This window comes from Geosmithia morbida (genome assembly GCF_012550715.1).
Source record: "Geosmithia morbida isolate 1262 chromosome Unknown scaffold_5, whole genome shotgun sequence".
NCBI lineage: Eukaryota > Fungi > Ascomycota > Sordariomycetes > Hypocreales > Bionectriaceae > Geosmithia > Geosmithia morbida.
This window is the reverse complement of record NW_023336192.1, coordinates 1,369,352-1,383,365: the sequence shown is the minus strand read 5'-3', so window position 1 is coordinate 1,383,365 and position 14,014 is coordinate 1,369,352. Positions and strand designations below refer to the sequence as shown.

Sequence of the window (14,014 nt, the reverse complement as noted above, 5' to 3'; positions counted from 1 at the left end):
GGAGAAAAAAGAAGAAAAAAAAAGGAGAATTCCGATACACAAAAGATATGGGAGGGAAGTCGAAGGCGGGGGGGGGCTGGGCGGGTTTGTGTGTTTGTGTTGGTGGCTAGTCCTCGGCTCAGAGACAGGCCTCTTAAACACACACACACACACACACACCGGAGAAGAGACGGTACTAAGTCTGGTAGATGCGTCATGTATAACGAACCCCGGATTTAATATGCATCTTTTTAGTATTCCCCAAGTGTGAAGCATTAATGATACGAGTGTTGCTGCCGAATGATAATAGTACTAGATCTTTTTTAGTACAAGGTAATAGCAGACCTCTCTCACCGTTCACGGAGTCAACATTCATGTCATGGTACTACATATATATATATATGTATATGTATGTATGTATATATTTATATGTATGAATGGAATGGTACGTATGACAGACGATTTAAGCAGAGAGTCGAAAGTTGCATGGGTGAACCACTTACCCCCCCCCCACTCGGGTCGCGGATCCTTTCTTCTTCTTCTCTTTTTTCCTTCGTCTCTACGTCGTAATATACGGGAATGGGACAGAAATGGTGCATTGATACCACCATATGGATCGTGTAATGGCTGGCACAAAGCTGGGCAGTACGCACTCGGTTTACGCCATATTCACAGTCATCAATCAACAATGCCATGTGGCACAGAGTAAATCTACCCTACGGGCCCAAGAAGTATACAACGAATCTGGGGTATTCTTGTCCAGTCCTGGCTATCCTTCTGTGTACCGAGTTTTGTACTGCATCTACACTGGACGGTTGGGTATGTCTAGCTGTCATCTGGTCGGACATGTTTTGATATAACCTCTACAGATTACAGATCAGTCCCAATAGCAGCACTGTATCGAGACGAGGATGACTTTGATGATCTCCTGCCACCAGCTTCATATCTGACTACCAATGCTAGTATGACTATAGGCAGTAATGATACTGCCAGCAGCACTATTGCCTATATCTATACTCTGTAATCGGTACTCGTACACGCAATGAATTGTGCTTGCTACTAGTAGACAATTTGCTACGACTCCCAAGTCGTGACGCACAGCAATCCCGTCCCCGATAGTCCCCGATAAGATAAGCACGTGCACGTGCCGTGACCACCGACCACTTCCACTTGCTTGACATGATGCAACACGAAGACGCTATGTGGTGTGAGGTGTGCTTTTTTTTCTCTCTTCATTTTCCACCGCATTGTCCACACCGGCCTCACATATCTGTACATTCAAAGACTCTATTCTCCATTTATAGATTGGCACGCACCGATACTCGTCTCTGTTTTTTTCCCTTTTCCTTGTTCCTCCTTCCCTCTCAATCAACTACCGGGTAGTGCCGATATCCCCATCCATCGGCCTCGGTCGCCTGTTTGCGAGCGCGACCTCGACTCCGTGACGACCTGGGTCGCATCCGATATACAGCGAGTCGACGACATCCTCGTCCCCGACACGCACAGGTTCCCCCGCTGCGACCCGGCCTGGTCTCACCCTTCAATACTCGGTGCTTCGGGACTTGCAGGAGGCACGCCCACACCCACACCCACCCCCACAACCACGACCACAACCACCATGGCAAGGCCACAGAGTCCGCCCATCCTCGCCCAGCTACGGAACGCAAGGACCGCCTCCGAGAAAGCTGCCGCCCTGCGAGCTCTCAAGAACGACATTGTCGGTCACGTACAGAAGAAGGAGCAGTGGGTCTCCCACGGCGTTCTCGACCAAATCGCCCGGGCCGTAAGCCCCGAAAAGTCACCGGCCAGGCTCAACGGCAAAGGGTCGTCCCATCTGCAACTGTATTCGAGGCCCCTGTCCGATGACGACGAGGCAAGGCTCCAGGCCCTCCAGCTGATCGCCAGCTTCGCTCACGGTTTGTCCTGCACCGTCCCACCGCTCCGCCGCTCACTCCTCTGCCGCCCCTGCACGCCCCTGCACGCCCTCATGTCGGATGACTAACAGCCTGCTCAGGAGGCCCGGCTTTCCTCGCCCCGATACACGCTTCGCATGCGCTGTCCGACATCCTGGCCAACGTATCCCCCTGCTCCCGCCCACCCGAGATCGTCGTCGCCGCCCTCCGAGCCCTGACAGACATTGCCAGCTCAGCCGCCCTGGCCGACGACGACTGTCCGCTGACGACGCACGCTCTTGCCGACCAGGTCTTCTCCCCCGCCCACGTCGAGTCGCTCAACGCCATACTCTCCATTTCGTCCGCCAAGCACCTGCCCCAGACCCAGGTCGTCCTGGCCTGCCGCCTGGTCCAGAAGCTGTGCCGCCACGAGAAGCACCAGAGCATCTTGACCGCCGCCGGCGTCCTCGACTCGCTCGCCGCCCGTCTGGCCAGCTTCGCCGTCGCCGATGGCTACGTGGTGCCCGGGGCCGAGGAGGCGGCCTGCAACGACGGCCTGCTCGAGGCTTTCCCCCCGCCCGCGCCCGACAGTGCCAGGCTGCAGCCGGTGCTCGAGGCCATCTCCGCCATCCTCGGAAATTCCAAGTACCGTGCCAACCGGCTGCTCTACGCGCCCGCCATCATGGCCGTGTTCCCGCCCATCAGGTTCCAGTCGCCGATGACGGCCCAGAGCGCGGCGGGCACGCCGCGCTACGACCAGCGGAACACGGACCTGACGGCCATGGAGTACGTGCTGCCTGCTCTGCCGATCCAGGCCATCAAGAGCGCCACGGGCTCCCCCTTTGCGCTGGCCACGCCCGACCGATCGGACTCGCAGCTGTCGAGCCGCAGCAAGGCCGTGTCGAGGGTGCTGACGGAGATGGACCCGTCGCGCGTCCGGTCCCCCGCCGAGGTGGAGCTGGACGACGTCGAGAGCCCCCTGCTCCCGTGGCTGGTCCACCTGGTCCGCTGCACGCGGGACTCGGAGCGGCTCATGGCGGCGTCCATCCTGGCGTCGCTCCACAAGGCCGGGCTCGGGAGCAAGCGCATACGCGAGACGAGCATAGGGCTGCTCGTGGTGCCGCTGCTGGTCGACATGATTGAGAAGTACGACAGGGACGTGCCCACGGCGTCGAGCAAGGAAAAGGCCACGCAGCGCGCCATGCTCGAGGAGGCGCCGCTGATCCTGGCCCGGCTCATCGTCGACTGCGAATTCCTCCAGAAGGCAGCGGTCGACTGCCACGCCGTCAAGATCCTGACCAAGCTCCTCCGCAGGGCCTACAGCCCGGTCGAGCCGTACGTGCGGCCCATGTGGACCCCGCACCCGGAGGCGGCAGACGTAGGCATCGACTCGCACCCGCCCATAGCCCAGCTCGGCGGCCGCGGTCAGAACGAGGTGCTCGCCCACAACATCCGGCTGCGCGAGTCGGCCCTCAAGGCCATCGCCGCCCTCGCCGCCGGCAGGGAGGACTACCGCAAGGCCCTCGTGGCCGAGGACTTTGTGCCCTACGTGGTCGAGTCGCTCTCCGAGTTCCCGCGGAAGCCACACGCGCCCGCCAAGGACCGCGCAGCAAAGGACGGCAACGGCAGCAGCAAGAACGCGTCGTCACCTGACGGCGCGGCCACCGACGGCGATGCGCCCGCGACGACTTCGGTAGCCCCCGAGTACGGGAGGAATACGCCGCCGGTCGTCATCGCGGCGTGCCACACCGTCAGGGTTCTCTCGCGGTCTATAAGTATACTGCGCACAGCGCTCGTCGACTACGGCGTTGCCTTGCCCCTCTTTCACTTCCTGCAGCATCGGGATATGGATGTGCGGAATGCGGCGACGGCAGCTATGGCGAATCTCGTCGTCGAGGCCAGCCCTGTTTGCGAGGTAGTCTTCTTTTTTTTCTTTCTCCCCCCCCCCCTCCCCCAACAGTCACACATACACACACATACACACACACACACACACACACTCTCTCTCTCTCTCTCTCTCTCTCTCTCTCCCTCACCCTCTCTCTTTACTTTACCTCTCTTTCTCTTCTCCATCTCACTCCAAATCAGGCTCCAAGAAATATGTCTACTGCTCCATACTGACTAAACCGTATCGCCAGCTCCTGAAAGAGAAAGGCGTCATGTCCGTGCTGTGCGAGCACACACACTCGGACAACCCGTCACTACGGCTGAATGCGCTGTGGGCGCTCAAGCACCTGGTCGTCGCCGTGGGACCGGAGCTCAAGAAGGCGTGCCTCGAAGAGATAGGATCCGGGTGGCTGGTGCAGCTGATCCAGGACGACGCGGCGACTCAGGATGACGGCGGCAGCCGGCTCAGAGACATGGACGACGACGATGGCGTCGACGTGGGAGGCGGCGAGTCTCGGGGTGAGCAGCAGCAACAGCAGCAGCAGCAGCAGCACCGGTGGATCTACGAGGTAGATGGGGAGGTGCTCGAGCTGGACGCGTCGCGGTCGACGCGGATGCGTCGGGCAGAAGCCAGGCTGACGGCCCTGCGTGAAGCAGAGGGCAACGCGGCCCGGCGGGCGCGCAACGACGACATGGCGATACAGGAGCAGGGGCTCGACTTCATCCGCAACCTGATCGGCCGACCGGGGGCCGGCGGTGGCGTGGGGGCGGACACGTCGTCGGACACGTCGGACATGGTCGACCACCTGTTCCGGGAGCTGGGGCAGGACCGGCTCTTCGACATGGTGGCGTCCAAGCTGCGGCCGCGGTACCTGCACCCGTTCTCGCGGCGGACGCCGGTGGCGGGCAGGGAGGCGCGGGTCGTGAACCCGCAGCCGCAGGTCATCGTGCCGGCGGTGTACATACTGGTGCAGATGGCGGCCAGCGACGCCCGGCACCGGCAGCTGGTGACGGCGCAGACGGAGCTCCTCAGGCAGCTGGTGCAGTACTCGGGGCGGGACAAGGAGGTCAAGATCGCGCTCTGCCACCTGGTGATCAACCTGACGTGTCAGGACGACGAGGGCGACGGTGGAGAGTCGGAGGGGGTCGGTGGCGGCTGCAGGCTCCGCGCGGCGGAGCTACGCAGGCTGGGATTCTACGATAAGATGATTATGTTTCAGGAGGACAGGGAGCTGGATGTCAAGGAGAGGGCCAAGGAGGCGGTTCTCAACCTGAAGGGCTCTGCTAGGGAGTATTGAGGAGGTTGCAGGGTAGATGTGGAAGTATCAGGGGGGTTAGGAGTAGATGCTGAACCAACCCAACCCAACCCAACCCCCTTCCCCCCTTTTATTTTATTTCTTTATATACATATATATATATATACATTCTCTCTCTTCTCCTCCTCCTTCTTCCTCCTCTATTCTTTTTTTGTGAAGACAGACGACAGAGGAAGAGCAGATGAGGGATGGGAGCGAAGAGAAGGAGAAGGGGAAAGAAAGAGGGATGGGATTGTCAAATGATTTCTTGGTTTTGAAGGTACATCATGAGTAGGACAAGAGTATTCAAGCATTGCTATGCTTTTTATCTTTTTTTAGTCTATGGATTTCTTCTTCTTATTTTCTCTCCCTCTCTCTCTCTCCCTCCCTCCCTCTCTCTCTCTTCCTTCTCTCTTCCCACCTCTCTTCTCTTTCCTTCTTCTTTCTCTTATTCGAGGCTCTTCTGCCTGTCTTGAATCAGGTGTTGTACACTGTCAGATCAATCCCATGACTGACGGTGTGGATGCGTGATACTCATGATTGGAAATTGGAAATTTGAACATGGGAAAAGAAAATCTTGCCCTCCTTGTCAACCCCGAAACCCCAAAGTCAACCGGCAATGCATGTCTGAGAAGATCTGGAGAAGAGATGATGCATCATCGTAATGAGATCAATTTCGGGTAAGCGGCGATTGATGTGGGAAAAAAAAGGGCAGAAAAGAAGAAGCAAGGAGAAGAGAAGAATAACTAGTGGTTATAATAGTCATCATCATTATTAAAAAAATAAAATTAAAAAAATAAAATAAAATAAAGGAAAGAAAGAAAGAAAGAAAAGGAAATCCTAAGCACAAGCCAGACAGGGGGCTCTTTCTTTGCTTTTTCTTCTTTCCTCCTTTTCACATCTCATTGTCTCATCTCATCTATTAATGGGAGGAGGGGGAGGGAACCATTGTCAACAAAGTACCTGTATAGAGATATATATAGATATCAATTCATCACTTTTTCCCCATCATGTATAAAAAAGAAAGAAGAGAAGAAGAGTGAATAGAAACAAGCACATTGATGTCTTATTCTTTGCTAGCATTTCACAAGATACATATATATATATATATATGTGTGTGTGTGTAATATACACATGTAATATACACATGGTTTCCCCTCCATGTAATCCTCGTAGCTGCCGGGTAGGAGAGTAATATATATATATATATATATAAATATATATCAAAATAAATATCAAAATAAATATCAAAATAAATATCAAAATAAATATCAAAATAAATATCAAAATAAAAAGGGTTGAGAGTTTGTATCAGTCCATTTCGTGGGTCAGTAAGAAACGAAACAAACAAAAAAAACAAAAAAAAAAGACTGGAACAAGTTCATCAACACAGCAAAAGACTTATCCTCGTCCTCTTTTCTTTTCTTTTTCTTCTCTTCTTTTTTTTCTTTTCTTTTTTTCCCTCCCTTTTCTCTCTCTCTCTCTCTCTCTCTTTTTATATAATTCAATAATTAAATTTGTTTTGTTATATATACTCGCAAGGAGTACAGCACCGATAACTTGCATGACATCGTGACGCATGTCTTATCCGGGTGTCCCTATGTTTCACCTCATCATTCCGTCGTCATCATCATCATCATGTCCATCCTCCTTCCTCGACTCTGATGGTATTCTGTACCCGCACCTCGCTGGGAAAACGTGGCCATCCATCCTGACGAGAGAGCGAGCGCTCGGAGCGAGTGTGGGGTGAGACAAGAATGAGAATGGCAAGGGTTCATTTCTCATCTGGCGGGCGTCTTTCTGTCTTTCTTTTTCTCTTTCTTCTTCTTCTCTTTACTATTCTTTTCAATACTTTTTTTCAATACTTTTTCCTATTGAATTCTCTTCTCTTCTTTCTCTTCTCTTCCTTTCTTCTCTTTCCCCCCTCTATATACCTTTTCTTCTTCTTCTTTTCCATTTCTTTATTTTATTATAGATATCATTCTCTCGTCAACATTCTCTCTCTCTCTTTTTTTTTTTCAATTTTTTTTTCATTCTCCTATTCCTCTTCTCTTCTCTTCTCTCTCTCTCTCTCTCTCTCTCTCTGTCTCTCTCCCTTCTCTGTTCCCCACCCCCAACTCCCAAGTGTCCAAGAAGCGACAGGAAGGAAATAAGAGAAAAAAGAAAGAAAAAAGTGAGACATACATATGCATGTACGATCCATTGCAGTCTAGCTGTGTTTTTGTGCGTGTCCGTATTACCCGACCAGTTCTCCTCAGAAGAAAGAAAAAAGAAAGAGAGAGACAGACAGATGGAGACAGAGAGAGTGGGAGAGAGAGAGAAGAGAAGAAATCTAAAGCCGCGGAAACTAAATCATGCAGATGGGAGAAGTAGGAAAAACAGATGAGAAGGCCAGTGTCAGAGCACAAACCTGCATGTCCTACATGATATTGCTATCAAAGACACATCTAAGACACCTCGTCTTGGCGAGGGTTGGTAGTCTTCTTCCTTTTTATCCTCTCATCTTATTTTTTGTTCTCCTCCTCCTCCTCTCCTCCTTCTTCTTCTCTCCTCTGCATCTATCGCTTCCGGTAGTATCCGTGAATGCCGAGACCGAGACTTGACGTCGGGATTCCTGACAACATCTCTTCTCCTTTCCACTCGGACATTTGTCGAATGCAGGTAGTCGTCGTGCATCATGTAGTGGTATCATTATCATGCCAGTACCCGGCGTTTGCAGGGTACGAGTTGCATATGTACTCGTAACGCAAGTGGTCTCTATCGTATACGAGAGTGCGCGATGAGTATGGAGGACACGATATATATGTATATATATATATATATATATATATAATATCTATACTCGTGCATGTTGATAACCCGGTCGTTTGATCTACTGAAGTTACAAACACACACACACACACACACACACAGTCAGTGGGACGGGTCATACATGATGCTCTCTCTCTCCCTCTCTCCCTCTCTCCCTCTCAGAGAGGTCGGTCCGGGTTTGCATCATCATCAACGACATCGATGACAGCTACGTATACAAGGTAGACGAGACATTCGGGACGGTCCTGATAACCTGATACCCCCGTACAGGTACGGGATACGGAGGGTACATGATTGCTATCACACCATGACAGCCTGCAGGAGACTGACGTCGGCCGACGCTGTCTTTCTTCTTCTTCTTTTAGAAAGAAAAAAAAATATTTCAATATTACTGATTTATTTTCCGGTTTCCAACATCTCCTTGTCTCCTGTCCCTGTCTCCTCCGTCTCCTCCGTGGAATATACTACTCTGTAGAGTACGTCACTCGGTAGAATAGAAAGAATACATCCGTAATATCGCCACTCGCACAACATCGAATACTCGTAGAAACACGGCTGTCACCCAGATATTTCGCATGACCGTGACAGGTGAGTACATCAGGCCTACCCTATACTGTCGTACGTATGTACGAGTACGTGTACATGAGTTATATATATATATATATATATACATATATACAAAATCCAAAATCCATGTATACAGACTTGCAGAGAGGTACGGTATTCTCATCTTGCCAAGCAGAGTCTTTTGAATCCTGATCCACCCACACACCTATTTTTCCCTCACACGCCATCTCTCTGCCGCACAGTATCCGTCCTTTTTGCTCCTCCCCTCCCCCTCCCCCTCCCCCCTTTTCTCAACCCTCATAAGCACATGAACACACCCACCCACACCCACACACACACCCACACACACACCCACACACACACCCACACACACACCCACACACACACCTACGAGTACACCATGGCTGGGTCCCATGGGCCATGCCATGGACCATCACGCGCCAATCGTCCTGACCTTGGGTCGTCTCTGTCGTCGAGCTCATTGGCTTCCAACTTTTCTCACGATTGCATGCGGCGTGCCTGTGCTTGTGCTTGTGCTTGTGCTTGTGCTTGTGCTTGTGCTGATGGGTGTGTCGCATGTCCAGAGTAAAAAAACCAAAAGTCGACTGTAGATACACACACACACACACACTCTCTCTCGCAATGTACACGCACATGCACACGCACACCCACACACTCACACACACTCACACGCAATATCATCATTATTATTCTTTTTTTTTTTTTTTTAAAAAAAAAAAAAACAAAAAAACTTCCGTACCTCCCCGCGTGCACATGTGCGTACATGTACTCGTACGTGAGATGCCGTGCCGCTGCCGACCACGCGCACGCCCGGGACCGAGAGTACAGATAGAGATTGCTGGGTATTGGATGATCAGATGCTGATATGCGCCGGAACTCGTAGCCCGCAGCCACGGCCACCGGGTCACGGGCAGCCGCAGCGCCGGGCAAGGGGGAAGGGGAGAGGAGGGGGAGAGAAGGGGGAGAGGAGGGAGGGCAGTGCGATGTGTATCAACAGGTACGCTTGGACGAGTGGAAGAAGACACGCTCGCCGTGTTGGTGCTGATGACTGCAACCGTATTACCAGTAGCTTCACCCTCTCAACCACATCAGACGTATTAATACCTCGTAGCCCGTGGGGGGGAGAGGACGGCCAGGCTCTCTGAGTCATCTGTTGGCTCTTGTCCTCTGTGTATGCGTTTGCGTGTGTGTTGTGTGTGTGTGTGTGGGGTGTCTCTATCCCAGGTCCTTGGCCATTTCCCAGGCGGGTTTCCCGTCTGCATTCCTGCGGACGGGACACACACAGCAGAGACAAGCATATACACATGGCCGTCGCACATGGCCCTCTCTGTTGCACGTCCCCCTTCTTGTTTTACTCGTACAGTCGTAGACACAGAAACAGAGTCTGCCACCGCTGCAGCGCGATTCATCGAATTTGTTTGCGCGGTATCAGGAGCGGGGAGGGGGGGGGGGGGGGGGGGGGGGGGGGGGGGGGGGGCGCGAGATGGATGATTGCTGTGGGTCCGACCTCATGGGACCGGAGTATTCTTCGCGGGGCCCTGGCGATCTGGGAAGAGAACCGGCAGGTCAGCCTGGGAGCTGGATGAGTACACGATACTCGTATAGACCTTTGGTGACCGAAGCACTGACGAGTACTCGTAGAGCAGCGAGGAGAGCAGCCAGGAGAGCAGCGAGGAGAGCAGTCAGGAGAGGAGGAGGAGGAGGAGGAGGAGGGGGAGTGGCTTGTCGAGGGCTCGACGGACCCTGCTCTGCCTTGTCTGCTGTTGGTCCTGGCTGATCCACATGAATCTTTACCTGCGACCGTGCCGGAGTACGGGAGCACGGACTGATGCCAGACCCCGTAATCTATTATGGAGGAGCCCACGATTGGCTCGGCAGAGTGGTAGTACCCCCATCAACACATGTATGAGCACCCCTCTCAACCTTGTTCGACCCTGCTTTGCGGTTGCATTGTCCTCGTCGTAGAATGGAATGAATATCCTGTGATGATCTGTACTCTGTACGTCGTACTGATACTCCCACGGCACTGTCGTAGCGCCTTCGCCACAAGAAAAGAAAAATTCATTCATTTTTTCTCTCATAAAAAAAAAAAGGTAAATCCCGCGATGACAGTGTCGTCCATCTTACTCGTGGAACTTACTCATGGAACGTGAGAATAACGTTTGGACCGGCTCCACGACTTCACGTCGCCTTCACGCCGCCTTCACATCGCCTTCACGTCGTCTTTCACGTCGTTTGACGTCGCACCGTTTCGATCAGCGCCACCGAGTCGGCGCTTGGTCCCGTTGAGTCCGGGCCGCAATGGAGACTGAGAAGAGTGGAGGAGACTGGGGGGGAGGGGGCTGGAGTATGATGCCGCGTGCGAGACCTGCTGAGAGAGGGTAGTGATGGCTTGGGAGCACCAGAGAATTAGCTTCCATGGACCATCTCAGACCTTTTTTTTTTTCTTCTTTTTTTTCTTCCTGGTGTGTGTGTCTGTCTGTCTCGGTCCATCTCTCTCTCTCCCCCCCCCCCCTCTCTCTCCGTCTCTTCGTCGTCTCTCTCCCATGGGCCATCTCTGACCCGATGGATGGCCTGAGCGCGCCCCTCCAACCCCACCATCAAGTCATCTTCTAGCCAGAAGGAGGAAAGAGTCTTGGCCTGACTGGCAGTGGCTTGCATCCCATGCGTCTCCTAGTCTCCCAGTCTCCCGCTATTGGGATTCCGTGTGGAGAGGGGATGGGCTCGGCTGCAGGCTGTGATTGGTGTGACCGGTTACCTGGTCCCGCTCCTCGGCCTCGGTACCAGGTTAATTCGCTTCTTGTAATGGGTGCTTACTCCGTAATCGAATATTGATCGCGGTACGTCCTTCTTCTCGGAGCAGCATCGTAGCAGGTAATATGATTGGAGGATACGTGCCTGCGGTGCCTCCCTACGCAGCTGACTAATAGCAAACGTCCTGGTCCCACCGTATCCCTGCACGCATAGTGAGAGCGAGAGTAAAACCGGGATAAATCCACGCGCATGCTGGGGTGGCAGGATATGTACGGAAGAGAGGGACGGACAGGAGAAAGATGAGAGATGACGGAAAAGAAGAATGGAAGAAGACGAAAAAAAAAGAGTCGATGACAGAGTGGGCGAGAGGGTGGGCGAGAGGGTGGGAGAGAGAGAGAGAGAGAGAGAAAGAGAGAGAGAGGAGGGCGCCCATCGCGCACACCTGTAGACCTGACGCCAGAAGGGCAAGGGAAAGAGACAAGGCAGATGGAGCAGGCAGACGTAATGCCCCGGGTCTCTGGATGGTGCGACGGTGGATGAGAGAGAGGAGACAAGGTAGCAGCAATGCCAACCCAGTGCCGTGTGCTCGGGTCCCCGGCGAGGAGAGGAGAAGCTGTGGGTGTATCCAGGAGGTATCGTTTCACGTCAGAGACGGGTCGAGAGGTACGTGCTGGCGACAGACGATTCAAGAAGGGGAGGGAGCAGAAGAAGGTGGGTGGCATAATTTAGCCCAGATGCGGTACATGCATGTACAGTACGCAGCACCAGACAGTGCAGATATCGCCTTCAGGTACTGGCCGGTAGCACCTGACACTGCTTCGCTCAGCAGGGTACGGGTGCTCTCAGCGCTACGAGTACTGGTACCGGAGTGATGGCCCCACACACACACACACACACACACACACACACACACACGCACGCACGCACGCACGCACACACACACACGCGCTGACAGAAAAGATAATGCACAGTGTCCGAGCCTTTTTCCCTTCTAGGCGACGCCCGCTCGTTCGACCCATGGCAACCCTCCCCCCGTCATCCTCCATCCCCAATCCTGCCCAGACGCTCGGGCCGGCCGCCAGCCAGAACCCAAAGCGAGTCTGACCTGGGACCGGCGGGCTGGTGCCCTGGCAGACTGCCCTGGGGTCCCTGGAACGCTCGAATGTCCCGGGCAGCGTGTCCCACCCGGCGGCTGGTACGATCCATCCATGTATGCACGGTGGTCTCAATCGTTTTAGTGGACTGGCCCGCGGGACTCCACGCCCCGATGGGACCTGTACAGGTACCTGTAGGCTGTACCTGCAGACCTGAGCGTCCCCCCCCCCCTCTCCAGTGGCTCGCTGGAGCTGCGACCGAGTCCCGACCGGGCAGTTCATCAGCGGTTGCCACCCACCTGCGCACCCAAGTTCCCAGCTGTGCGGCCGCCCGACTGTCTGCATGGCTTGGGTCGCACAGTATTGCTACGGTACGGGGATTTCTATTGTCATTATTCTTATTGATGTATTATTATTATTATTCATAACCCTGGCACTACGAGTATTTATTTGATCTTGCCTGTACGGGATACGAGTACAGGCATCGTTCCAACTCGTACGGAGGTATCCGTTGTAGACTTGACCCTTGGGGGGGAGGGGAGGGCCGCCGCCAGGAAACATGGCGTCAAAAGAGACTGGTAATATTACAGCCAGGACATAATACATGTACAGATTATATACATGAAGCGAAAACTTCCAAGCGGGAAGGAGGAAGGAGGCAGGAGAGAGAGGTTAATATTCGGGGAAATATTAATATTACCACTGCTTCCGACCGTACCTTGGCAGTACTTCAGCAGTATACGAGCAGACCGTTCTAGTTCACAGACGAGTAACAATGCCTGCCACGTTTCCGCACTGAAGCCGAGGCCGTAGATGACGAGAGCGACGGCATACTGCTCGTATGTATCGCGCACGGGTAGTTGTAGGTGGTTGATGGCCTCGACGGGTCGTGATATCGGTATTGATATCACTCTAGATGACGATGACGACGATACTTGGATGATGGTGATACTTACGGGCTGCTGATCACCTGCACAGACTAGAGCACGCTGTATTTATGGCAGACCTGTATCGTTAATTACCCGCCGTACCATCTATCACTGGTAATACACCCATCCACACATTATCACTTGCAAGGCCTTGTGGGGGGGGGGGGGGTCGTCAATCCGCTTGGGCGGGTCCTCAAGGCCCTCTCCTAGTTCTCTCAGTTCTCTCGCTTCTCTCAGCTCTCTCACCCGCCTCCAAGCCTCTCTAACAAAGTCCAAGCCTTTTTCTTGTCCAATCCTCTATCATCACCCCCTGCTCCTCTTTCTTCACCACCTCGTGCCTTTTCTCACTCTCCATTACTGCGGGCCTGTATGCACTCTCAGACGGTACGAGCCAGTATTAGTACGAGTACCTGTACAGTAACACCCTGGTACGGCCTGGAGCCACTCATCGGTACTCCCGTACTCTCGGGCTCTCTCTCTCTCTCTCTCTCTCTCTCTGCCTGTCTCTCTCTCTGCCTGTCTCTCTCTCTCCCTCTCTCTCTCTTCGCACGAGCGTTTTCCGTACCGAATACTTCGAAACGCCCACCTTCACAAATCGCCATCCACCCCGTCCATTCTCATCTGCACTTCCTCCCCCTCCTACACAACCCTTCTCTTTCTCTTGGCCTCGTCGAACCGCGCGACGTTGTCTCATCTTCGTCCGTAATCCTCGCACTCGCTCTTTATCTCGTCTTCTCACATATTAGCAGACCATTCTTATCTCATCGTCGTCTTTCTGAGGCACT

At 53.5% G+C, this 14,014-nt stretch overlaps 2 protein-coding genes across 2 annotated transcripts; both read left to right on the top strand.

Annotated features, from left to right (window-relative positions):
- Window positions 1-1,597: 1,597 nt before the first annotated feature.
- GMORB2_6409 (armadillo repeat protein) lies at window positions 1,598-5,056 on the top strand (the record flags this gene model as incomplete). Its single annotated transcript, XM_035468379.1, has 3 exons — window positions 1,598-1,895; window positions 1,994-3,723; window positions 4,010-5,056. 3 exons carry the CDS (start codon window positions 1,598-1,600, stop codon window positions 5,054-5,056), a joined length of 3,075 nt encoding a protein of 1,024 aa, XP_035322360.1.
- Window positions 5,057-11,116: 6,060 nt separating this feature from the next.
- GMORB2_6408 (uncharacterized protein) lies at window positions 11,117-12,444 on the top strand (the record flags this gene model as incomplete). The annotated part of the gene is made up of 2 exons (XM_035468378.1): window positions 11,117-11,254; window positions 12,202-12,444. The coding sequence occupies 2 exons, from the start codon at window positions 11,117-11,119 to the stop codon at window positions 12,442-12,444; spliced, it is 381 nt and encodes a 126-aa protein (XP_035322359.1).
- Between the last annotated feature and the right edge of the window lie 1,570 nt (window positions 12,445-14,014).